General features: G+C 46.4%; 1 protein-coding gene across 7 annotated transcripts in view; it reads right to left on the bottom strand.

Annotated features, from left to right (window-relative positions):
* Positions 1 to 224: 224 nt before the first annotated feature.
* The window catches only part of LOC135542121 (nuclear receptor coactivator 3-like), a 47,663-nt gene continuing 22,867 nt past the window's right edge, over positions 225 to 25,020 (bottom strand). Inside the window, exons 1-23 of one of the 7 annotated variants that reach the window (XM_064968799.1) lie at positions 22,629 to 22,767; positions 19,867 to 19,930; positions 19,396 to 19,472; positions 13,846 to 13,950; positions 13,413 to 13,573; positions 11,615 to 11,715; positions 11,286 to 11,460; positions 10,947 to 11,147; positions 10,668 to 10,754; positions 8,646 to 8,789; positions 8,287 to 8,434; positions 6,533 to 8,099; positions 5,208 to 5,334; positions 4,843 to 5,076; positions 4,495 to 4,725; positions 4,274 to 4,391; positions 3,943 to 4,114; positions 3,510 to 3,827; positions 3,256 to 3,357; positions 2,891 to 3,128; positions 2,495 to 2,663; positions 2,177 to 2,396; positions 225 to 2,043 (exon numbers count right to left, since the gene is read on the bottom strand). In XM_064968799.1, coding sequence (XP_064824871.1) covers positions 2,032 to 2,043; positions 2,177 to 2,396; positions 2,495 to 2,663; positions 2,891 to 3,128; positions 3,256 to 3,357; positions 3,510 to 3,827; positions 3,943 to 4,114; positions 4,274 to 4,391; positions 4,495 to 4,725; positions 4,843 to 5,076; positions 5,208 to 5,334; positions 6,533 to 8,099; positions 8,287 to 8,434; positions 8,646 to 8,789; positions 10,668 to 10,754; positions 10,947 to 11,147; positions 11,286 to 11,460; positions 11,615 to 11,715; positions 13,413 to 13,573; positions 13,846 to 13,931 — 4,611 coding nt within the window. In that variant the 5' untranslated portion in view covers positions 13,932 to 13,950; positions 19,396 to 19,472; positions 19,867 to 19,930; positions 22,629 to 22,767 and the 3' untranslated portion in view covers positions 225 to 2,031. Of the gene's footprint in view, positions 2,044 to 2,176; positions 2,397 to 2,494; positions 2,664 to 2,890; positions 3,129 to 3,255; positions 3,358 to 3,509; positions 3,828 to 3,942; positions 4,115 to 4,273; positions 4,392 to 4,494; positions 4,726 to 4,842; positions 5,077 to 5,207; positions 5,335 to 6,532; positions 8,100 to 8,286; positions 8,435 to 8,645; positions 8,790 to 10,667; positions 10,755 to 10,946; positions 11,148 to 11,285; positions 11,461 to 11,614; positions 11,716 to 13,412; positions 13,574 to 13,845; positions 13,951 to 19,395; positions 19,473 to 19,866; positions 19,931 to 22,628; positions 22,768 to 24,830; positions 25,017 to 25,020 lie in introns of those variants that run through there. The other 6 variants (XM_064968798.1, XM_064968796.1, XM_064968797.1 and 3 more) reach the window with 6 other exon arrangements.

The following is a 25,020-nucleotide window of genomic DNA, read 5'->3' as shown; positions in this document are numbered from 1 at the left end:
TGATTGATTGCTTCTGTGGACAGGTGTCTTTTATACAAGTAACAAACTGAGATTAGGAGCACTCCCCTCAATTCTTCTTTATTAATGAACAGCGGGCAAAAAAAAACTACAGTTGGGAGTCATGAGTATAAATAAACATTTACATCAAAATCAGGACAAACTGTTATATACATCCTATAAAATAAAAAAAGGAAACAAAATAAGAATACCCAGGTGAAAAGATCCTTTGTTTTTGCTCTTTATTACAATTCTACCTAGATAATTTTATGAAGTGATTAAAAACAGGACATTGAAAATGTATATTTTGAGAAAAAAAAAATCCATGTGGTATTCCTCTTCCACACCAAAGGACTTTGCCAGTCAATTATAGAGCCACACATTACTGCTACTGTTAACTACCCACTGGCCTCTGAACAATATGCAGTCCCCTATGCTTTCAGTACAAAATCAAAATATGCATTTATCATTTCATAAAATGTACCCGGTAACTGTCTGCATATACAATGCATAGATAAAAAATGTACACCGTCAACGTCAGAAGCTATACAATGAACTGGAAAAATATCTTTGGATTGCGCACTGTTAAGGTAGATTTCTCAGAGAGTGAAGAGTAACAGTCAAAGGAAATGATGAAGGCGAGAGCTAGGGAAGGGACAATAACTACTTTAGGAACAGTCCCTTGTTAACTCCTGAAACTGCCCCCCCCATCCCATCTTTTTCTACAATGTTTACATATCTGTATCCTACACATCAGCTTGCCAACCATCTGCTCATTTGAGGGACTGTCCTTTCTTCATTCACCATCAAACCTTTTGATAATTTCAGAAGTTCCAAACAGTCAACACACCAAATCAGAAGTAAAAGTGCTTCTAAAACGAAATAGATGGCTTTTATCACGTAAAAAAATAATAATAATGTTCAGAGGACAAGGACCAAGTGGAAAATGGGAAACCCACACCCTCACTCACGTTCCAAAAGGCTCAAATTAACTGCAAACTAAAAGTGTATTGACCTTCTAGACAAAGATGAGTTAAAATTTGACCAAGTCTTACACTGTGCAAAAAAAAGTGATCTATAAAAAGCATGTATGATATATTTATAGCATATTTACAATTTGTATTCACATTGAATACATTCGTGACTAATTTGATCTAATACTGGAGTACCGTTTGCTTAGGAGTTCATGTTTAAAGCAGAGGTTTTATTGCTTGAATCTGCATAATATATAGAAATAACCTGTGCTTATAGCTCCTGATGATTTAAAAATAAAGGATAAAAGGAAAATAAACCCAATGCTGTGAATGCATTGAATCGCTGGTAAGGCTGTAATGACTAAGAAATATTGCAACAATCCTTTTACATAAAAGCCTTCTGGTAAAGTGCAGCAATAGCTAGTTGTACCGTATCCCATCCTGTTCCCAAATAGATTCTGTTTCCCAGTGTTGATGCTGAATACTGCATGACAGCTAGCTCCAGGGGTCAAGAGGTGTTAGTCGGATTCCGTTGCAAAACATTTCGCAACGGAAACAGTTTACTCCAAATGGAGAATTTGTTTTGCAACAAAAACAAGTTTATTGGACAAATTCAGGTAGGTCCCTCAGTTCTGTTCCATTTGCTCCGTTTGCTTCCAAGAGTAAGCGGTATCTGTTGCAAAATGTTTTGCAACGGAATCCGACTAACACACACGATGAGGCCTCCTCTGGTGTAGAAGGCAGGACGCCGATCACACTCCCACAGGTTAGAGGAAGAGAAAGCGTGGCGTCTTCTTGAACTAAGCCACTCATATACTCCTCCAGAGAGAAGAAACCTACATTGAGAGGCTGCATTAGGTATGAAGTGTCTATTTCAGCCTCTCATTCTCACTGAGGCTTCTTTCGAGTCTCTCTACACACAGGTCTGAGAACAGTGGCGGGAGCAGATCTTGGAGCTGTGTCTGGTGGCCCCTGGCCAGGCCATCTCCCACCCACCCAGGTGGTGCACTGTAGTCTCTGCTGCCTTCCTGGTGAAGGCTCTTATTGATTACATACGTTTTCAGCAATATTTCTGTAAATGACAAAAAATGTAGGCTATTGTTACAATACATTCACACAGTTCAGGCTGAGCTATAAAATAACTAAAAGTTAAGTCGTGACCTTTATAACTATCTTCATTTACTTACAAATGACAAACTATTTACCTGTTCAGGTCCCATTGGCATTCTGCCCATTCCCATGGAGTTCGTGTCCATCTGCATTTGCCCCTGCATTTGCCCAGACATTTGGCCCTGCATCTGGACCATCTGTGCTCTACTAGCACCACTGACCGGACCTGGCCCGCCCATGGAGCCATTCATCATCATGGGGCCCCCAAACTGGCCTGGGTTCCCCTGCTGGGTGTACTGCTGCTGGGGGTATGAGCTGAAACACAGATGTATAAAGAACAAAGTAGAGGAGATAGAGAAGAGATGGAAGTAATGGGAGTGTTTTTTGCCATTATATCAGTGTATCAGACATACTTGTTCCGTGCCATGCCACCCTGTGGCCAGCCTTTCATGTCTGCTGACTGGTACATGGGGCTGCCTTGGGGGTGTTGTTGCATCACGGGATTCTGAGGCCCTCCCATGCGACCTGGCATCATGTTGCTGCCTGCGCCTACAAATGAGGGGTCTCCCTGCTGGTTCATTCCTGTATGCACAGCCAGAAACAGGTCTTATTTCATGTCTGCATTGTCAAGTCTGTTAGAAATAACAATTAGAAAGAGAGGAAGTCCGTTTACCTATGAATGGAAAAACTCCTGGGCAGAAGCGGAAAGATTTGTGAGAACATCGCCTTCTATTTTAGAGAATAGTCAACGTAGGAGACTCATCAAGGCTAGTAAATAAATTTATATGAATTTAGGTCAGATAGCTCACCATAGTTTCCACCGTAGGTGAACTGCTGCTGTACTGGCTGGTTCATGGGCGGTCCTACCATGGGGTTGTCCATGCCTGCAGGGGCCGTTACGTTAGGAGGGGGGCTGAAGCCCCCTGCTGCAGCCTGTTGCTGCTGTTGCTGCTGCTGCATTAGCATCATCATCCGCTGTCTCCTCATCTGTATGGTCATCATCTCTCTGCTGCGCTGAGCCATCATCTGAGCATTCAAGAAGCCAGGCTGACCAAGCAGACAGGGGAAAACACTGAAATGACTGCAAGTACTGCATGGGTTTCAGTGTGTGTCTGCGGTGGTCTGCCCTAGCAGATGTTGATTTTAAATGGAGCAAGATGTGGCAGGTGTGTACCTGACCGCTCATGCCGGGCTCCATCCCAGGCCGTGTCGCAGGGTTTCCTGTAGGGGCATTCTCCATCTTGATGCCCATGGCCTGACGGGTCTGGTTCATGAACTACAGCGGGAGAGAACAAAAGTTACTCCCATTTGCCATCCATATAGGTCACCCACCTGCCTGCTTTTATACGTGGCTCTGTATCGAGACCTATCACAATCAAATATAGCCTCTTCCGCAACTTCTAAGTCATGTGTGTCATATGCCAATACCTGCTGGCCCTGTAGTCTCTGCTGCAGCTGCAGTCGGAGGGGCTTGGTGGCACTCATCATGCGGGGTCTCATGTTGGCACGGGGGTGACTCATGCCCCCCATGCCAGGGAAGCCCCCTGAGCCTGCCTGAGCCCCCATCTGGTTCATGGGGTTGAAGCCAGAAGGGGACTGGCCCTGCATGGGGTTGGCCACATAGGCTGACTGCATGCCCATGGAGGGTGGTCCTGGGTACCCCTGGCCATACATGGGCTTCTGCTCCATCCCCATGGAGGTGTCTGGTCCTGGGACAGGACCTGGCTGCTGCTCTGGACCAGGACTCTGGGAGGGAGAGAGGCCAGACATGATCAAAATAACAGTGTGGTTCTTGTCACATGGTTTATAGGGACTGTAGATAGAGGACGCTCCATGTTATCCGAATGTCCTCATAAGGTACCTGTCCTACGAGGTCGGGGATGCCCAGGGCCCGGTCGATCTCCTCAAGGGCAATAACATCAGTGTTGTTGAGAAGAGAGTCCAGCTGGTCCAGCAGCGCCAGCTCATCACTCTGCCCCTGGCTGGTGGAGGGCGGCACCAGGAGCTCATCCAGGGGGTTCCCAAACTGACGCCTGGTACACAACAAGGGTAGGGGGGGTCAGTGCAGGCACTTGTTGTATACAGAGGAGGCAATGTACTCCACACCGCGTGTTATTGATGTGTGGGTTAATAGGAGACAGAGCGAACAGATGAGTGTGTACAAGTGTGTGTGGATGATGATGGTTATTCACCTATTTGTGGTAGCTGGTGGTCCATCCATTCCCATTGCACTGTCAGGCCAGGAGGGGGACAGAGGTGGAGGACCCTGCCCACTGAAGGGACTCATCCCCATATTCACCTCACTGGAACCTGTAGAGGCAGTAGAATTCAGCATGAACCAAGCAAACGTCTACCAACAGGAAGAACACACATACAGCTGGTAATATTTACACAGACACGCGTCAGTACATACCCATTTCTATGAGTTGCTGCTGCAGCATAGACCTGGTGTTGCCAGGTAAACTGTTGGACCTGATGACCATGGGGCCTCTCATCATGCCCTTGGAGTTGAAGTCCATCCCTGGCCGGCCCATTGAGGGGTGACCTGGCACTCCCACAGGACTTCCACTGGACCTGGGCATCCCCCAGTCACCTTGCCCTGCCATGGGAGGCCGCTGTGGCATCCCCATACCCCTGTTCATACCTTCAGGGGAACACACAAACAGTGCAGTTATTATCCATGAACTAGACACAGTCTAGTAACTGTAGCCTTCACACTGTTCCAGTCAGCTGGGAAGAGTAGTACTGGGGGGTAAGTTACTTGTGCCGGCACCGCCCCGTAGTGGACACACACCCATGCCTCCTGGTCCAGGGAAGCCGTTGGTCATGCCTGGCCGGATGTGGGCCTCCACGTTCTCCTGTTTGATGAGCATGGGGCAGGGAACGTTCCTCCGCCCCGCCAGGCATCCACCACCCACCAGGGGTTTAGCGTCCACTGACAGAGCCCTCTGGAGGGGCCCACGCCGGGCAGGCAGCATGGCTCCTCTCTCCACATCTGGAAGACAGAGCAGAAGGGTCAGTACAGGTCAGTACTGGTTTGCTGCACAACAGTCAATTAAATGGCCAACATATTAGCACTTCTGCTCTAGTCATAATTTAAATTAGAATCCACTCATGCTAGTATACCATGGAAACTGCCTGGGCCATTTCCCTGCTGGTTTCCCCCTTCTTTTCCTGCTCTGGAGTCCGGTTCGGGATTAAACCCGGAGCTAGAGTTCCTGCGGCCTCCGAGAATTGTCTCCAGGGTTTCCAACTGGGAAGAAAAACAAATGTTACTGTTAATGAACAAGCTGCTCTTTGCTGAATAAATAATAGAAAGTAATTAACCGTAGGCAGGGCACACATTGCTTTTTCAATTGGTAGCACTGGTGCTCACAACTGTAAAACGTTAGGAGCACCAGAATTTATTAAATCAGAATTGATATAGATATGAATTTTAGTTACTTCTGAATCATGTTGTGCGTTGGTTTATTATTGAAAAGCTAAAATGTTGATACAAATACCAGTAATTGAAATTATAAAGTAATTTTTTACTTTTACCCCTTTTTCTCCGCAATTTCATGACATCCAATTGGTAGTTACAGTCTTGTCTCGTCGCTGAAACTCCAGTACGGACTCGGGAGAGGCGAAGGTCGAGAGCCATGCGTCCTCCGAAACACGACCCAACCAAGCTGCACTGCCCGCTTAACCCGGAAGCCAGCCACACCAATGTGTCGGGAAGAAACACCGTACACCTGGCGACCGTGTTAGCGTGCATGCACCCGGCCCGCCACAGGAGTCAGTAGAGCAAGATGGCACAAGGACATCCCTGCTCGCCAAACCCTCCCCCCAGACAATGGGGTCTCCCGGTCACAGCCGGCTGCGACAGAGCCTGGACTCGAACCAGGATCTCTAGTGGCACAGCTAGCATCTGTGATGCAGTACTTTATACTACTCTGCCACTCAGGAGGCCCCAGTAATATTAGGTTTCTACATTATGTAGAAGCACTATTTTCCTATTGAGATTACATTACATTTACATTTAAGTCATTTAGCAGACGCTCTTATCCAGAGCGACTTACAAATTGAGATGCATTACATTAAAAATTGTAAGTCTCTTAAGAGCGTCAAGTTCTTGATGAAATCTGTCATTCATTCAACGCAATGATCATTGATCTCCCAAAGAAGCTATCCCTTTCCTTCCTTTCTGTGCCCCCAAATGTTTGGATATACTGCTCAAGTTACCAGGTTGTTAGGAAGAAAACTGGGTCAAATCTTTTGAAGTATTTAGTTTAGAAACAAGCAGTTTCTGCTGTATTAATGGTGCAAGCATGACGCAAATGAATCTGTGTGTGGGAAACAAATGGTACAGCAAAGCCTCATCACTACAACAATACAATTTTTTTTAAACGTATTTTGTCACACTGGTTGCACTTTAGAGCCCTGACTGTAGGCACAATGTCCCTCCCTACCTCATCAGGTGGTTCAGTCTTGACCTGCTCCACAATGGGGTTGGGTTCAGACGTCGTGACCACTGAGGATGCTCCCTGGGCTCCTCTGCCCTTTGGTTGGACATCACCCCTTGCTCCTTTGGAGTCATCTTTTTTGAGGAGATAGTGGAGGAGGGCGTGGGTCTTCTCCTTCTTGGGGCTGTGAAGTTCTTGCTTCACCTCAGCCCCCCTCGCCCCTGGTCCCTCTTCTGGATCTCCTGGCCCAGCCTCTGGACCCCCACCATCTGTGACCTTCCCAGTGGCCTCGGCTGTGATGCGGGCCACCTCGTCTGGGGTGTTGCCATTCTGCAGCAGCTTGTGTAGAATCTTGTGCTTCTCCTGCAGGGACTGGTTGGCAAAGTGTGCTGCTGCAGCAGCTGCTCCTAGGCCCTGCTGTCCTACTGCAGCCGTGGAAGAGGATACACCTGTGGAGGGGCTGGTCAAACCCCCCAATCCCTCCTTGGACTCAAAGCCCATGGGAGTGTTGCCAGGGCCGGCCTGGTGGTTAGGGGGTACTAGCTCCTCCGTAGGGGAGGTGAGGAGCTGCAGGAGCTTCTTGTGGCCCCCGTTGTTGTCATGGCTCGGTCGGTTGGCTTCTCCCCCGGCTGGGCCCTCACTGTTGGCCTGGCTGTCTGGGGTCACCTCTGTGGTGGGGGTGTGCTGCTGCTCTCCTCCACTGGCCAGAGTGTTGCCCGGGCTCTTGGAGTCTGAACTGCCTTGTTTATAGGTTCCACTGTGGCACTGCCCCTGCTGGGTGGAGTTGGCGCTGAGGCAGCTGTCAGGCTTGTGTGTGGGGGGAGAGTTCAGGGGTGTGGGGAGGGCCGAGGGTAGAGAGGTGCCCACCCCCTCACTGATGGCCTGGAGGGCACTCAGGGAGCTGCTGGAGAAACTGTTGCTACCACCTGTGCCTCCAGGACCACCTGGGTGACCCGAGCTCATGGAAGAATGCATACCTCCTGGGGAGAAGGGGCTTGCACCTATTTTGGGGCTCCTCCTTACTCTAGGGGAGCCAATGTTCTGCTGGGGGGCGTTCATCCCTGGACTGCTCTGTGGGGGGCTGGTCATGCCCCCCATGCTGTATCCCGCTCCATGGAATGGGGCCTGCTGCTGCTGTGGATACTGCTGCTGCATTCCAGGGTGGTTCATCTGATGCCTCTGGTTCATTTGATTCATCTGGTTAATCCGACTCATAGAATTCATCTGGTTCAAGGAATTCATCCGAGAGTTCATTGGACGCATGGAGTTAATTTGATTCATGGAATTCATCTGACTCATGTTGTTCATCGGTTGACCCATTGAATTTGTTTGAGAGTTCATTTGATGCAACGAGCGGTTCATTTGATTCATGGAGTTCATCCCATTTCCCCCTGTGTACGAGGGGCTGCCTCTCTGTCCCATGTGCCCCTGCTCTGCCCCCATACCGTAGCCCCTGTTCATGCCACCACTACCCCCTCCAGGGGCCATGTTCATCTGAGTGTTGGGGTTGGTGACACCCATGCCCTGGGGCCTCATCACTCCCCCCTGGTTGGTTTGGTAACCATTCTGCTCCCTGACAGAGAGAAAGAGAATGAGGGGTCAGGAGTGGAAAAAGTTCATTAAAACACTACTTTACAGTATTTAAAAAAAACTCAGTTCAATCTTAGCTACTACAGCTGGGAAAAGAAAACAGTAAAATCCTACACGGAGTGAGTGATATTGATGCCATGTCTCGGAGCGCTCCAAGCTGACAGACTAACCTCTGTAGCAGATGGGTAGAGAGGAAGGTGGGTGGCTCATTGGCGGCGCGGCTACGACAGAGCTCGCTCCTGGTCTGCGCAGTGACCGGGGTGCCGTCGGAGAGAGAGAACCGGTAAGACGGCGTCTCAGCACGGCCATGCAGGAAGGCTGGAGAGGACAGAGAGAAAACCATGAAAACAGAAAATGAGACTGACCGACCAACGTGCTCATCACCTAGTAGTAGCCTTCGTTAGGAGCAGAGATGCATTGTACTTGTGCATTTATAGCAGAGTAACAAGGTGAAACATTGGTGAGAAGACATGGTGATATAGCAGGGAGCACGGAGCCAGAGAAGAGGGTTTAACAGAGAGAGAAGTACCCTCATGGTAGTGGTGTTTGTAGGACCAGGGATGGCCCTCACTGCGATGGAGGAACATCTGCATGCAGCGCCTCACCAGGTCCTCCCACCCTGGCCGCATGGTGGTGTGGAGAGAACTCTGCTGTTCGATCTCTATCAGTTTACCTATCAGACAACATTACAGCATAAAGGGCAAGGGTCAAATGAACAGAGCAATTTTTATTTTATGTCTTCTCACCCAACTGCGTTTATCTTCAGCAAACTTAACATGTGTAAATATTTGTATGAACAAAACAAGATTCAACAACTGGGACATAAACTGAACAAGTTCCACAAACATGTGACTAACAGAAAAGGAATAATGAGTCCCTGAACAAGGGGGGGGGGTTCAAAATCAAAGTAACAGTCAATGCAGCTGGTGACCACACCAGATACTAAGTACTGCAGTGCATCTCCTCCTCATGGACTGCACCAGATTTGCCAGTTCTTGCTGTGAGATGTTACCCCCACTCTTCCACCAAGGGGCCGGACATTTCTGGGGGAGGGAATGGCCCGAGCCCTCACCCTCCGATCCAACAGGTCCCAGACATGCTCAATGGGATTGAGATCTGGGATCTTCGCTGGCCATGGCAGAACACTGACATTCCTGTCTTGCAGAAAATCACGCACAGAACGAGCAGTATGGCTAGAGGTATTGTCATGCTGGAGTGTCATGTCACAATGAGCCTGCAGGAAGGGTACCACGAGGGAGGAGGATGTCTTCCCTGTAACGCACAGCACTGAGATTGCCTGCCTGCAATGCCAACAAGCTCAGTCCGATGATGCTGTGACACCGCCAAAGACCATAACGGACCCTCCACCTCCAAATCAATCCTGCTCCAGAGTACAGGCCTCGGTGTAACTCTCGTTCCTTCAATGATAAACACAAATCCGACCATCACCCCTGGTGAGACAAAACCACGACTCGTCAGTGAAGAGCACTTTTGAAGAGCACGGTCCTGTCTGGTCTAGCGACGGTGGGTTTGTGCCCATAGGCGACGCCGTTGCCAGTGATGTCTGGTGAGGACCTGCATTACAACAAGCCTACAAGCCCTCAGTCCTGCCTCTCTCAGCCTATTGCGGACCGTCTGAGCACCGATGGAGGGGTTGTGTGTTCCTGTACCTGTCCCGCAGGTGTGATGTTCAGATGTGCAATTGTTGTTACACATGGTCTGCCACTGCAAGGATGATCGGCTGTCAAACCCATCCTGTCTCGCTGTCTTAGGCATCTCACAGTACAGACATTGCAGTTTATTGCCCTGGCCACATCTGCAGTCCTCATGCCTCCTTGCAGCATGCCTAAGGCACGTTCACACAGATTTTTTTTTTCTTTTTTTTACCTTTATTTTACTAGGCAAGTCAGTTAAGAACAAATTCTTATTTTCAATGACGGCCGAGGAACAGTGGGTTAACTGCCTGTTCCGGGGCAGAACGACAGATTTGTACCTTGTCAGCTCGGGGATTCGAACTTGCAACGCTCTAACCACTAGGCTACCCTGCCGCCCCTGAGATGAGCAGGAACCTTGGGCATCTTCCTTTTGGTGAGTCAGTAGAAAGGCCTCTTTAGTGTCCTAAGTTTTCATAACTGTGACCATAATTGCCTACCGTCTGTAAGCTGTTAGTGTCTTAATGACCGTTCCACAGGTGCATGTTCATTAAACAAGCACGGGAAACAGTGTTTAAACCCTTTGCAATGAAGATCTGTGAAGTTTTGGATTTTTACAAATTATCTTTGATAGACAGGGTCTTGAAATAGGGACGTTTCTTTTTTTTGCTGAGTTCACATGGCAATTATATTCTTATTTAATTTTGAGCAACAAAATGTTGCATCTCAATGTTATAATCAATTTAAACTAAACTGTATACTCCTACATTTTTGCAGATCAATAGACGATCCCAGAAGAGTCAAAGAGTGTGTTATTTTGCTCAGATTGAATGAAGGGAAAGAGCATTTGAAGAGAATGAACACATGAATGCAGTGTGTTTACGTTACAGTCATCTCACCTGAGAGCTCATGGCGGGTGCTGAACCTCTCGGTCCTCTCCACTGCAGTGACGCGCCGGGCCACACAGATCATACACGACTGCAGGTCTGCACACACACACAGAACATAGCCAGTCAATATCCACAATCCTTCTCTAATGACCCTATATCAGGCTTGACAACACTTTAGTCTAACTTCCCATAATAAAGTTACAGCAACTCAATGTGAAGAGTACAGCAAGTCTGCATCATAAATGGAAAAACATCTAACTGTGACATGACTGAGGAGGATTCCCCTACCTTCTCCCTCCTCCATTATGGTGCGGGGTTGAGTCAGGGCGAAGCACTGCATGGTCTCGTAGCGCTGCCTGTTGGGCCCCTCCTCAGACGGACCATGGTTCTGATGGCTCTGCCCGTGACCGTACTTCACCAGCATACGACAATTAAAGGTGTGGCTCTTCTGCCGCGGTGCCTCTCCTCCCCATGACCCACCGTTGGGTGCTAGAAGGGGCAAGGGGACACAGTAATTGCTTTCATGCTGTGGGTTGGGAAGATTACTGTTCTGCATTTCCACTAAATCCAAGTCCAATGGCTTATGTACATGTATTATTGTGACTGCATTTGTGTGCGTCTGCGTACCCTTGGTCTTGGGCAGGTTCTTGTGCAGCTCCTCCCTGTCGTCCTCATGGAGGATGTTGTAGATGGAGGTGTTGATGAGCTCCTCCTGTTTGTACTGCAGGTACTGGGTCACATTGTCAGACACAAATACGATGCTGCCCTCCCGGTTCACCACAAACAGGAAGCCATCCAGGGCCTGAGCCAGAGGAAAGATGCACAAAATTATATTATCAATAACTATACTAAATGTGTGACCAGCTGCACATACAAGAGTCTTGTATGTCCCCCATTCAACATAAGGTGAAGCTAATTCCACTGCCCTTTGACCCCCACCCTGTCCTCAGGCTAACCTGTAGCAGCAGCGGTCCCAGATGGTCCTTGTCAATGACCCCTTGACCGGTGGATGACACATCTGCCTTCTGGACATCGTCATCGCTGCACGAGCTCTTCCCTGCGGTGGGACAAGGACCCTCAGTCACTTCACAGTAGATAAGGTAAATCTAGTAACAATGCAACACACAGCAGGATATGTACACCCTCTGTAAATAAGCAGCTTGATATACATTGTGGAAATTTGAGGAGAAATGAGAAACATTACACTTGCAAAACAGTTTTACTGGAGACCAAAATTAGCATACAATACAGACACCAGTGATCCAGCCAACCATGTCACTGTAAAAATGACTTACTCTCCGCCACCAGGAGGCAGCATTACCAATGCTTTACAGTTCTAAAAATGTAACTATATCATGATTTAAAATGGAATTATGAGTCAGATTTTGATTCTGAGGGAAGAGATTCACTTGCAACGAAGAGAATGACAAAAAAAATGCTTCTGGTTTTCAAGGCTGCTTCAAGGCTAACACTAATGTAAGGGACGAGAGGATAAAGTCTGCCTAAATAAGATGACCTAAGGAGTAAATGGATAGGTGAAAGATGGATAGGTGAAAGAGTGCTGGTTAAAAAGGTACCGGTGAGAGAAGGACGGCCTTCATCATTTACTTCCTGTAACTATGGGAACCTAGCTGTACAAAGCTCCTGCCATCAGCAGCCATCTGTGGCCCTGGGGTGGATTCCAATCCAATAATTCCCTCCCTCCCTTCCTTCCTTCCTTCCTTCCTCCTCACTGATCTTATCTGATTGGACTGCATATTTATAAGATTGCATATAACCTACCAGAAGGCTGGGTGGAGTTAATGCAGCTTATACCGATCCAACCACTTCAGATCGGTAGAGTGATTTATGGGGTCCCTCACCTGTCCCAGCCCTTCCACCCTGCTCTACAGTCCCATCAGTCACAGTCTGGGGCCTGCTACTCCAGTGCAAACAGACAGATGAGCCTGGAGCACCACAGCCTTGAGCCATCACTACCACAACTCAACTACTGGTGTTAATTTCCCCCAAACACAGAGGCAGGCCACGAACCCACCACCTAGTCTCTACAGCCCTGGTTGGCAGAGGCATCCTCCTGACCATGCAACCATACACTGAGCTAATACTACAGAAAGGATTTCACGAATGCCAAATCATGTTCTCCTACTTCCTCTTTTTGCTAAATCCAATGGCGATAACATGCTGATATTCAGATGTTTGCTAGCGTTAGCACGTGCGCCATCGTGCATAAATGTATTTTGTCCCCAAACGCGATCACAACACGCAGGTTAAAATATTTAAACAACTCTGAACCAATTATATTAGGTTGGGGACAAGTCGAAAAGCATTAAACATTCATGCCAATTTAGCTAGCTAGCTTGGACTTGCTAGCAAATTTGTCATATTTAGCTAGCTTGCTGTTGCTAGCTAATTTGTCCTGGGATAATTTGTCCAGGCTTTTTCTTCTCTTGACTTTATATTGCGATTGGCAACTTTCATAAATTAGGTGCATTACCGCCACTGACCTCGTTCGTCTTCCAGTCACCCATGTGGGTATAACCAATGTGGAGATGGCACGTGGGTACCTGCTTCTATAAACCAATGAGGAGATGGGAGAGGCAGGACTTCTATTTTAGCCCTTGGCAACGCAGACGATCATTGGCGTGCGCGAGCAGTGTGGGTGCAATAATTGAATAATCTAGATTTCTAAATTTATTTTGCAACACTCGAGCACACGACACGAACAGTGTAGTCAGCCTGTTAGGGAGCTGGTACCTTGCCCTTTAATTTGCCTGATCTGCCGGACGGTCTCCTTGAGGATGGCACATTTATCTGGCTTCACGTTGAAGCTGTCCATGTTGCCGAAGTTGGCAGAGATCAGCTCGGCCAGCTCCTCCATGTAGTTACTCTCCTGCTCCTTCCTGCGCTTGTCACATCTGCAGGGAAAGGGAGTGGGGGGGGAGAGAAAACAGCAGATAGTCAGATATGTCACCATGACAACCACACCTCTCCCTCCATAATGACCGGCTGCATACTTGAGTTAAAATGCTGACACCACAGAAATCTTCTCCATGAAACAGATATTGAAGCTGAGGGAATTTAACAGAGGCTAGAGAGAAAAGGACACACTTTGCCCATAAGACAGACCGTGTCACACACAAAGATCGACAGAAAGGACGATGGAGACGGCGCTCCCGCAGGGACTCACCCCATGCCTGGTGTATCGCAGGTGGAGATCTTGCGTTTCCGTTCGGAGCACATGGGCTCCAGCGAGTTGTCTGCCACTTCACTCATTCTCAGCGCATGTCAGCACCTGGGAGACAGAGACACACTGTATCCAGACCTCTGAGACCAACATGACCTGGTCTATTATGTTAGAACTTAGAGAAGGTCCCGTCTTCGGGCATCTCGTCCAAGAGGATAGTCCATTAAAACTAGTATTCCATACACTGACTGACTACAATCCCTTGATTAATGCTTCAACTCAACGCTGATTTCAGGGAGTAAGCTGGAGGTTTGAAACAGTGCTGAGCGACAGTGCTTTCTGAGATCGGTTATTCTAAATAAATAAAAAAGGTTATGGATTTTCAGGTTGAATGCTATAACTGAAACAATTAATAAAAGTCCCATGGTAGTGACTGCCCATTACTGCTTATTCACATTACCTTAATAAATTACTTCAGTCATGTATATTACATTTATTTCATTTGATGACTTATTTAATTCCAAGTCATCTCATCTCTACAGAGCTGCTGTCTGACAAAAATCACTATTTTGGAAGCTCAATGGAAATAAGGCATACTTTTATGACTGCTGAATACCCAACTATCAAATCACTTTGATCATGTATTTGCAGGAGGAGAAGTCACGAAGCAACAGCTGCTCTCTTTATCCCTTCATGATCTTGCATTCTGGTATCTTCAGTAGAAGGCATTAAAAGAACCACAGACCGGACAAGTAAATACGCAATGGATGATAGGAATTGCAGTTAATTACCACGTTTTATGCTCTAAACTCTGTAGAATATTGGCCTGTTGGAAACTACAACTCCATACGTCACACAGTTCAAGCTGGATCTGATTTATCTCTAGAGAAACTGTGCAATGTGCGCATTGAGCTCACAAAAAGAAAAAATTAAATGGAATTCAAATAATTGAACTGACTTAGTTGTTTAAAGAAAACGAAAACAAATTTTGGTTAATCACTCAGCACTAGTAGCTACATGAGTCTCCCTTCATTGCACACTGTTCCAGTGTGAGGAGAGACTGACAATGATGTAGTGATTTAGAGCCTCTGGGGAAAATGGGTCATCCTGCGTTCATCCTGTGCCTGCACCACTCCTCGTGCTCTAATAGTACAGTACGGTCAATAAACCCCCAGCACAGGGACAAGCACAAGCTGGATTGCGTTCCTACAGAACAGAGATGTCCCAAGGTTAGGCTATACTGCTGTTTAACCTAACTGAACTGCAAGATACATTCACATTTCCAACTTCCAATTGCTCCCTGACCCCGAATCCTCTCTCTATATTCGCTCTCCCCTTTTTCTACACTCTGGCCATTCCTCTTCCTGCCCCCCCCGAGCGTGCTGTTGGCCAGCCCGGGCGATCCTGCCCTTGTTTTCCTCCCCTGGCCCAGCCTTGCACTGCGTCTGACCCCCTCAGTGTTCACACCAGAGGAAGGTAGACACTAAGGCCACTGCTCTTTTCATTTCCACACAGAAAAAAACCCCACTGGGGTTCATTGTTCCAGCACTTGAGACGTAGGCAATGACAGACACACATCTCAGGGTGGGCAAGCACACACAGACATACACTGGCTTTCTAACAAGAGCACACACAGCTATGAGCGCATCATTTCGGAGTGGAATACTGCAGAACGGATGGGAGTGGTTATGCAACCCCAGTCCAAACTGCAGGCATGGACTTGTCAAAGAGGTGGCGCTATACACAGTCCTAGTCGCCACTGCACGCTCCCTGTCCTGTCGCCACTGCACGCTCCCAAATCGGTCTTTACCCATTCAGTCTCGCTCTTTTTCCATCCCCCTTCCTTCCCTCTCAGTCCTCTTTTCCGTCCCCCAACTCACCTCTCGTGCTCCTAGACCTTAGTGCTGCTTTTGATACCATCGATCACCACATTCTTTTGGAGAGATTGGAAACCCAAAGTTCTGGCCTGGTTAAGATCCTATCTGTCGGAAAGATATCAGTTTGTCTCTGTGAATGGTTTGTCCTCTGACAAATCAACTGTAAATTTCGGTGTTCCTCAAGGTTCCGTTTTAGGACCACTATTGTTTTCACTATATATTTTACCTCTTGGGGATGTCATTCGAAAACATAATGTTAACTTTCACTGCTATGCTGATGACACACAGCTGTACATTTCAATGAAACACGGTGAAGCCCCAAAATTGCCCTCACTAGAAGCATGTGTTTCAGACATAAGGAAGTGGATGGCTGCAAACTTTCTACTTTTAAACTCGGACAAAACAGAGATGCTTGTTCTAGGTCCCAAGAAACAAAGAGATCTTCTGTTGAATCTGACAATTAATCTTAATGGTTGTACAGTCGTCTCAAATAAAACTGAAGGACCTCGGCGTTACTCTGGACCCTGATCGCTCTTTTGAAGAACATCTCAAGACCATTTCAAGGACAGCTTTTTCCCCATCTGCGTAACATTGCAAAAATCAGAAACTTTCTCCAAAAATGCAGAAAAATTAATCCATGCTTTTGTCACTTCTAGGTTAGACTAGTGCAATGCTCTACTTTCCGGCTACCCGGATAAAGCACTAAATAAACTTCAGTTAGTGCTAAGTACGGCTGCAAGAATCCTGACTAGAACCAAAGAAATTGTATCATATTACTCCAGTGCTAGCCTCCCTACACTGGCTTCCTGTCAAGGCAAGGTCTGATTTCAAGGTTTTACTGCTAACCTACAAAGCATTACATGGGCTTGCTCCTACCCATCTCTCTGATATGGTCCTGCCGTACATACCTACACGTACGCTACGGTCACAAGACGCAGGCCTCCTAATTGTCCCTAGAATTTCTAAGCAAAAAGCTGGGAGGCAGGGCTTTCTCCTATAGAGCTCCATTTTTATGGAATGGTTTGCCTACCCATGTCAGAGACGCAAACTCGGTCTCAACCTTTAAGTTTTACTGAAGACTCATCTCTTCAGTGGGTCATATGATTGAGTGTAGTCTGGCCCAGGAGTGGGAAGGTGTACGGAAAGGCTCTGGAGCAACGAACCACCCTCGCTGTCTCTGCCTGGCCGGTTCCCCTCTTTCCACTGGAATTCTCTGCATCTAACCCTATTACAGGGGCTGAGTCACTGGCTTACTGGGGCTCTTTCATACCATCCCTAGGAGGGGTGCGTCACTTGAGTGGGTTGAGTCACTGATGTGATCTTCCTGTCTGGGTTGCCCCCCCCCCCTTGGGTTGTGCCGTGGCGGAGATCTTTGTGGGCTATACTCGGCCTTGTCTCAGGATGGTAAGTTGGTGGTTGAAGATATCCCTCTAGTGGTGTGGGGGCTGTGCTTAGGCAAAGTGGGTGGGGTTATATCCTCCCTGTCCGGGGGTGTCCTCGAATGGGGCCACAGTGTCTGACCCCTCCTGTCTCAGCCTCTAGGTATTTATGGTGCAGTAGTTTATGTGTCGGGGGGCTAGGGTCAGTTTGTTATATCTGGAGTACTTCTGTCCTATTCGGTGTTCTGTGTGAATTTAAGTGTGCTCTCTCTAATTCTCTCTTTCTTTCTCTCTCGGAGGACCTGAACCCTAGGACCATGCCTCAGGGCTACCTGACATGATGACTCCTTGCTGTCCCCAGTCCACCTGGCCGTGCTGCTGCTCCAGTTTCAACTGTTCTGTCTGTGATTATTATTATTTGACCATGCTGGTCATTTATGAACATTTGAACATCTTGGCCATGTTCTGTTATAATCTTCACCTGGCACAGCCAGAAGAGGACGAGCCACCCCACATTGCCTGGTTCCTCTCTAGGTTTCTTCCTAGGTTTTGGCCTTTTTGGGAAGTTTTTCCTAGCCACCGTGCTTCTACACCTGCATTGCTTGTTGTTTGGGGTTTTAGGCTGGGTTTCTGTCCAGCACTTTGAGATATCAGCTAACGTACAAAGGGATATATAAATAAATTTGATTAGATTTGATTTTACCTCTGCAGTTGTGGAGAATGACGACAACAAACCTCAGTCAGCATCACATCTTGAAAGACAAACACATGCTAGAGTGCTGGTAATAATAGAGAAGGCAGAATATGTAGCTCACATGTATACAGTATATCGGTGAAAAAGAACATGGAAGTGGTTATATAGATCAGGGTTTCCCAAACTTGGTCCAGAGGCCCGCCCTGGGTACACATTTTGATTTTTGACCTAGCACTACACAGGTGATTCAAATAATCAACTCATCCCCCTGTGTATAGCCTCGCTATTGTTATTTTACTGCTGCTGTTTAATTGTTACTTTTATTTTCTGTTGTTTACTTAACCAACAATGCAGTTTTCAGAAAGTGTTAAGGTCTTCTAAGCATTTCTCTAAGGTCTGTTGTATTCGGCGTATGTGACAAATAATATTTTAATTGATCATCAAGCTTCGGTTATTTGAAATCAGTTGTAGTGCCAGGGAGGGCCCCAGGACAGAGTTTGGGAAACTCTGCTATAGGTGACCGTAGTGAAATGTAGAAATCTTTCTTTTTATAGTATCTGCCAATCATACTATGGTGATGGCAAAGCATTTGAACATAAACGATTTTCTCCAGTATTGACAACCATGCTACCATGGCATCAAACAGTATATGCATGTTTGTAACATGCCTCATTTGTTGTTCGCCTTTTATTCCTCAACTTTTTCCCTAGTAAGTTTGTTGACTTTGAAACCTTGCAGTGAATCACGCTTCGGGAGAGACAGTAGGCCTATACTCTGGAGAGAACGCAAACATTGTGCCCTTTCAATTTCAGAGAGACGTCGACTGAAAACAGCAGCCAGCGCACCACAAATGAGTCACAACAGGCCTGACATTATGCAAATGATCCTGAAGCAGACACTTCTGACAATGTGAAACTTGCCCAGAGATAGATAGATGTTTGTTCCATCAGATACGGGGCAGATTTTAAAGTGATAGGTACCGAAAAGCAGTTGGTTGTACAAGACAGCATAGGCTTACACAGTTTGTTGAACTAATGGAGACCAAGATGAATGAAGATCTGGGGCTTCATTTATCATCCGTGTGTACATGTCTCACTAAATTCTAGCGTACATGGAGATTCTAAGACTTGCATGCTCAACAAATTGGGATTTATAAAAAATTTAAATCAGAGCCATACTATGTAGGTGCTCGAGAACGACCGTTACAACCCCAAATGGAAAACACCGTAAAAGGTGAATGAGGGCAAAAAAAAGAGAGAAAAATAAAAAATCTCATATGCGGTATAATTTGGAGAAATTAGAACTGGGCAATGACAGTTTCTAAAAGAAAGCACAATGGCTAATTTCAAATCACCTGTAGTAGTGTGGGCAGATAATTATTATTATTATTTATTTTTTTTACAAACTCTTGCAGTGACTTTTTCAATCCAAAAATGCTTAGCGAGTCCGAAACACTGGCTGTGCATTCTGAAATGATTGTCTAGTCGAGCAATTTAAAAAAATAAATACTAAGGCCCTCACTTCTACACAAAAAACAAACTGTTCTTCCATATTAAGATTAAATATGCTATGGTGTTGCACTCGTATCAATACTGTTGCTTACCCGTATTGTCAACCGTTTTGAATAGACCACAGGTCCATTTACTTTTGAGCATGGCTTTGTTGTGTCGCAGGAATCATCTGGTCATGTCAGAAAGGAGAGACATGTCCTGTAATATGCTTGTGCTTGTGGCCTATATAATAAAAGTAAGATAATATAATAGACAACATGTTGCTATGCGATCTCCTTACCAACGGCAAATGCAGATTTATCATTAAAATGGTAAAATGTTTATTAGCCTACCATTATTATAAGTCCTGTGCACCAAACACCTTCACCCCCCATGCAATATAAATTGATCAACCACTAGAAGCTGTGCGGGTGCATGGTTTGAGCTGTGCGTGGAGATACACGTTTGATAAATACCAACCTTTGCGGGAAAACTTTTGTGCACAGGCACCTTTGATAAATGAGGCCCCTTGAGAGTGAGGGGCAGTGTAAGTGACATTGACTCCAGCGCACTGGTCTACTCACCTTCACCTGATTGTGTCCAATCAAAATCCATCCGCAGTCTAGGGTCTCAATGTCTTAGCACAGCCTGTTGTAAAAGACAGAAGAGACCACATTAGCAGGTCTTCAGCATATCATGCACTCTGACCAAACCACGGACTACAGCAGTTATGAGCCAATGAATGCTACTGGAGTCAGACAGACAGCACTGTGACATGAGTTGGTGAACAAACATAACCAAGCCAATGTGCAACTCAACACAAACAATACGTTTAATTTTTGGCTCCGTTTACTTTATGTTCACTGACGGTGGGCAAGGTAGACGAAATCCGAGCAAGGGTTGCCTTCCAGAGAGACAGAGATTGTCTCTCTGGGATATGTTGTCAGAATCGGTTCAGCCACCGGGCTTCTCCATGCATCACACCGACAGAGAAACACCTCTCTGGGAAGAGAAAGGGCGGAGGGGGGGTGTATGCTTCATGATTAACGACTCGTGGTGTAATCATAACATACAGGAACTCACGCCTCCAACACAATCATCAAATTTGCAGACAATAGTAGGCCTGATTACCAACAACGACGAGACCGCCTACAGGGAGGAGGTGAGGGCGCTGGGAGTGTGGTGCCAGGAAAACAACCTCTCACTCAACGTCAACAAAAGGAGATGATCGTGGACTTCAGGGACCTGCATAGGGAGCACCCCCTATTTACATCAAAGGGACAGCAGTGGAAAAGATGGAAAGTTAAGTTCCTCGGCGTACACGTCACAGACAAACTGAAATGGTCCACCCACACAGACAGTGTGATGAAGAAGCCGCAACAATGCCCCTCCAAACTCAGGATGCTGAAGAAATTTGGCTTGTAAGCCCTGAAACTTTCATCACAGCCTGGTACAGCAACAGCACCTCCCTCAACCGCAAGGCTCTCCAAACTACAGGCCCTCAATGACAACTACAGCACCCGATGTCACAGGAAGGCCAAAAAGATCATCAAGGACATCAACCACCTGAGCCCCTGCCTGTTCACCCAGCTACCATCCAGAAGGCGAGGTCAGTACAGGTGCATCATAGCTGGGAGTGAAAAACAGCATCTATCTCAAGGCCATCTGACTGGTAAACAGCAATTACTAACTCAGAGGCTGCTGCCTAGATTGAGACTCAATCACTGGCCAATTTAATAAATGGATCACGTGTCACATAATGCCACTTTAATATTGTTTACATATCTTATATTACATGTATACACTGTATTTTACATCATCTATTGCACCTTGCCTATGCCGCTCGGCCATTGCTAATCCATATACTCACATGTACATATTCTCATTCACCCCTTTAGACGTGTGTAGTAGGTAGTTGTTGGGGATTGAGATATTACTGCACTGTTGAAACTAGAAACACACGCATTTCTCTATACTCGCATTAACAATCTGCTAACCATGTGTATGTGACCAATAAAATTTGATTTATGATTTGATTTTATTGGAGAGGTTTTCATGTGGAGTATGTCCCGCCGAAGCACGTCAGTAAGAGTCATCCAGTTGGCTGGCTGATACAGGATGGAACAGAACACACTTTTCTACTTCCCGTGGAAGAACTTCATGGAACCATTATTTCTAAAAAAGATACAGGAAGCCACAAAAGACAGCATCCTATTTGCATCCTCTCTCACGGTCCCCTGCGTCATCACTTCCTGGATATGGCCTCCCAGCCACGACATTTACATAGAGTGGGGAAAGGGACCGATACAGACTATCTGGCCCCAGTTGGCTGTCAGAGTCCACTACTGCAGTACCAAGCAACTTTCCAACGCTAAGCTTAGCCATCCTCTGTCAGTTCCCTTGGTGACTTAGATACTTAATTTCAACATTATTCACAGGTTTCCGTTAAGAAAAAGTGACAGGGAAGATTTTATATTTATAGTCCATTTGAGAAATTTACCAATGGCAAGGTTTAAAAGGCCCTTCTCTTGGCTCTAGAGAGCTTTAAAACAGCAACATTTCCTGCTATACTATCTATTTGTCATTGATTATGCCTTGTTTTTATGCCATCTGAGTGACTCAAAACATAATATCAATGGGGTCCCAAAAACATTTTCTTATTGATTTGCAGTGGCAGCCACGACTTAGCAGCAGTGGTGCATATAGGGGAAACACTGCGCACACAAAAAAAGTAGAGCGATGCACCACCTGTGTGTTCCTATGGGATCTTCCACACAGATCAAACCCAAAAAATGGTTCACAGCAACTGAGCTAAAGTTGCAGCTGAATAATTAAAACAGAGCGAGGGAGAAAGAGAGAGAATGGATGAGGAACGAGAGATGTTGGGAGGCAGACAGAAGGAGAGTGTGTGCCACTTCAAGTCAAACACCAAGGCTAAATTGTTTGCGTCTCCCTTCTAGACATGCATTACTTCAGGTCGGCAGCCGATAAACTGGTAACACAAGTCTGACAAGGGGCACACACACACACACACACACACACACACTTTTCATATAAAAAAAAACAGAAGACATGAATATGATAGGGGAGGTACTGTAAAAAGAGAAAGGAAGGGGTGGAAAGGGAGGAAGTGTTGAGCTGAGCTCAAGAGCTGCAGTGTTACTAAGTCAGGATCAGAATAGAAGACATTCTAGCTGCGCTTGAACTAAAGCCTGTAATCTGAACTGTGAGACGCAGGCGAGCACAACAAAGACCCCACACACTACGGACTGACCAGACCACAGTTCTCCACACGTAAACATAACCGCAACATCGTAAGCAGACAAACCGTCACCAACTGACCCACCTGTCTTTGGTCTTCAAATATGAAAGCAGTGGCAGATAAATTTGGTGCAATTACCACGTAATCAACCAACCCCCACAGTCATAAAGAAACAAAAAGGCATCTACAAGAGTTTGGGACGTCAAGTGCAAAAGGAAACAAGAGGACAGAATGACTTCCTGTTTTTCTTCAAAGACCAGCCCCACCTCCACCCCAGCAAAACACAAATCTTTCAGCCACTTTGGGATGACAACGGCTACAATAGCTGCTGCTCACACTACAGGAGCTTTTCTCCCGTCTCAATCCGTGTCATATCCATTTTATATAGCTGAAGTTGACAGCGTGCACAGCAACAAATCCTTTGTTTTGTTGTCGCATCCATGTAAACAGGTGACCGAGTTAGCTACAGAACCTGAACAGTTTTATCCATTTGTGAAAACACATGATTCTCATGAAAATAGTGGGTCGTTGAGACAGAACTATGACTTATGATAAAAATAGAAATGTATGATATGATTCACAAATGGGACTGAAGTACAGCGAGGCAGACATGCCAAGCATGTGAAAACTTGTGCAGACTTCTAAAAAGCTCCGCTGTAAAACTGTAAGAAAGACTCCATTATCCAGTCGGAAGCGGACTGGCAGCTCAGAATTCCAACCAAGCCCTGAGCATGGTGGGGGGGGGGACGGTTCTCGCAGTCTGCACTTGAGGGCAGGACAGTCTGGAGACATCCCCTCTGTCCATCCCAAGAGTTGCATTATAAAAACGCAACAAGGAAATCATTCAATTGAACAAAATTAATTAGGCCCTAATCTATGGATTTCACGAGACTGAATACAGATATGTATCTGTTGGTCATTAAATAGTGGGGCGTGGATCAGAAAAAAGCAGATACTGACTGATGTGACCCCCATTTGGCATGACAATGAGCCTCAGGATCTCATCGAGGGATCTCTGTGCACGTCGGATGGATGGATCATCTTGGCAATGGAGAAACACTCACTAACAGAGATAAACATATGTGTTCACATTTTTTTTGGGGGGGAGAACACTGCATATGGAACATTTCTGGGATCTTTTATTTCAGCTCACGAAATCAACACTTTACATGTTGCGTATGCATTTTGGTCAGTGTAGATAAACATACTGTTTTTGTATTCAGATCATCAAAACCAGCCCTATAGTACCGTTAGCCACAGTCCTGCCCATTTCTGCAACCAATATGACTGAGTGAGATGGAGGAGAAAGAGGCTTCAGTACAAAGATATGTAAAAGCGTCATCCAAAAATGCTTTATCTTATCCAGTGAAATGCCAGCACCTCCTTCAGACAGGAGACAGCAGTAGCTAAGGTTTACCGTAGAGTTCAAACACACCCCCAGCCTCATGGAGAAACAGCTCACAGAATAAAACAAGCCTTTCACAAACTCCTATTCCCTCACTCAGTATGAAGAGACAAAGAAAGAGGGGGAGGTAAAGAAATGAAAAGGAAGGAGGGAAGAGATTCGGGACAAGAAAACAACCATACCTGTACCTCTTCAAAGTGCCAGGCCGTGTAACAGCCAATTGGGCTTATTGGGCTTATTCAGAGAGGTGCAACGGTAAAAGGGATATGCCACTCTAAATACAACCCAACTACATAGGACCCAGTCAGCATATGTGTCTTCTCTGCCTGTCTGCGTGCTGTTTTCTGACGAGGTGCGAGTGTGTGTACATGAACATTAGAGGGAATTGGTGGTGCTGCAGTGCAGGGGAAGAGAAATACACAAAGAGAAAGGCACAGCAGAGGCACAGCAGAAAGAGCATTCAGAGCACAGCAGCTTCTCTTCTTGAGAAGGCACCCACCCTCCCACACACCATCATGCAACCCATAGAAACCCGACCATGGCCGAAACAAATGTGTGTGTGTGTGTGTGTGTGTGTGATTTGATCACGCAGGGCTAATATTATGCTAATGGGTTCATTAATCAATGGCCAATGAGCCTTTTATCTGACAGCACAGAGCGCCAAGCCTGCTATGCCTCCATTCTGCCTATTGAGATAATAACATACCAGCTCTTCTCAGACTCCTATTGAAGAAGCAAAACACATGGTAATTTATCAACCTCATGAGGAAAATAATTTGAAGAACAATATAAAATCTCTACCACAAGTTTCAACTCGAGGGTAAATAATATGAACAATGAAAACACACCCATCTACAGAGAGAGGAGGGTTAACTTTATACCTCCACCACCCAGGCAGGAGCAGTGTGTACTGTTAACGGTGTTGCTCAGCTGAAAAGCCAACTTCCATTTCAGAGCACAGCACATGATTTCCTCCTCGCTGGCTCCTCCCTCGTGGATCTGTGGAGTAAACACAGGAAGAGAGCAGGCTCTGTTCCACACCAGACCTGGGCGTTCCTGTGTCGCTCCTGC

The sequence above is a fragment of the Oncorhynchus masou genome, chromosome 6 (genome assembly GCF_036934945.1).
Source record: "Oncorhynchus masou masou isolate Uvic2021 chromosome 6, UVic_Omas_1.1, whole genome shotgun sequence".
In the NCBI taxonomy this organism is placed as follows: domain Eukaryota; kingdom Metazoa; phylum Chordata; class Actinopteri; order Salmoniformes; family Salmonidae; genus Oncorhynchus; species Oncorhynchus masou.
Note: the sequence above shows the minus strand (reverse complement) of the source record. Positions and strands in the feature narration are given on the sequence as shown.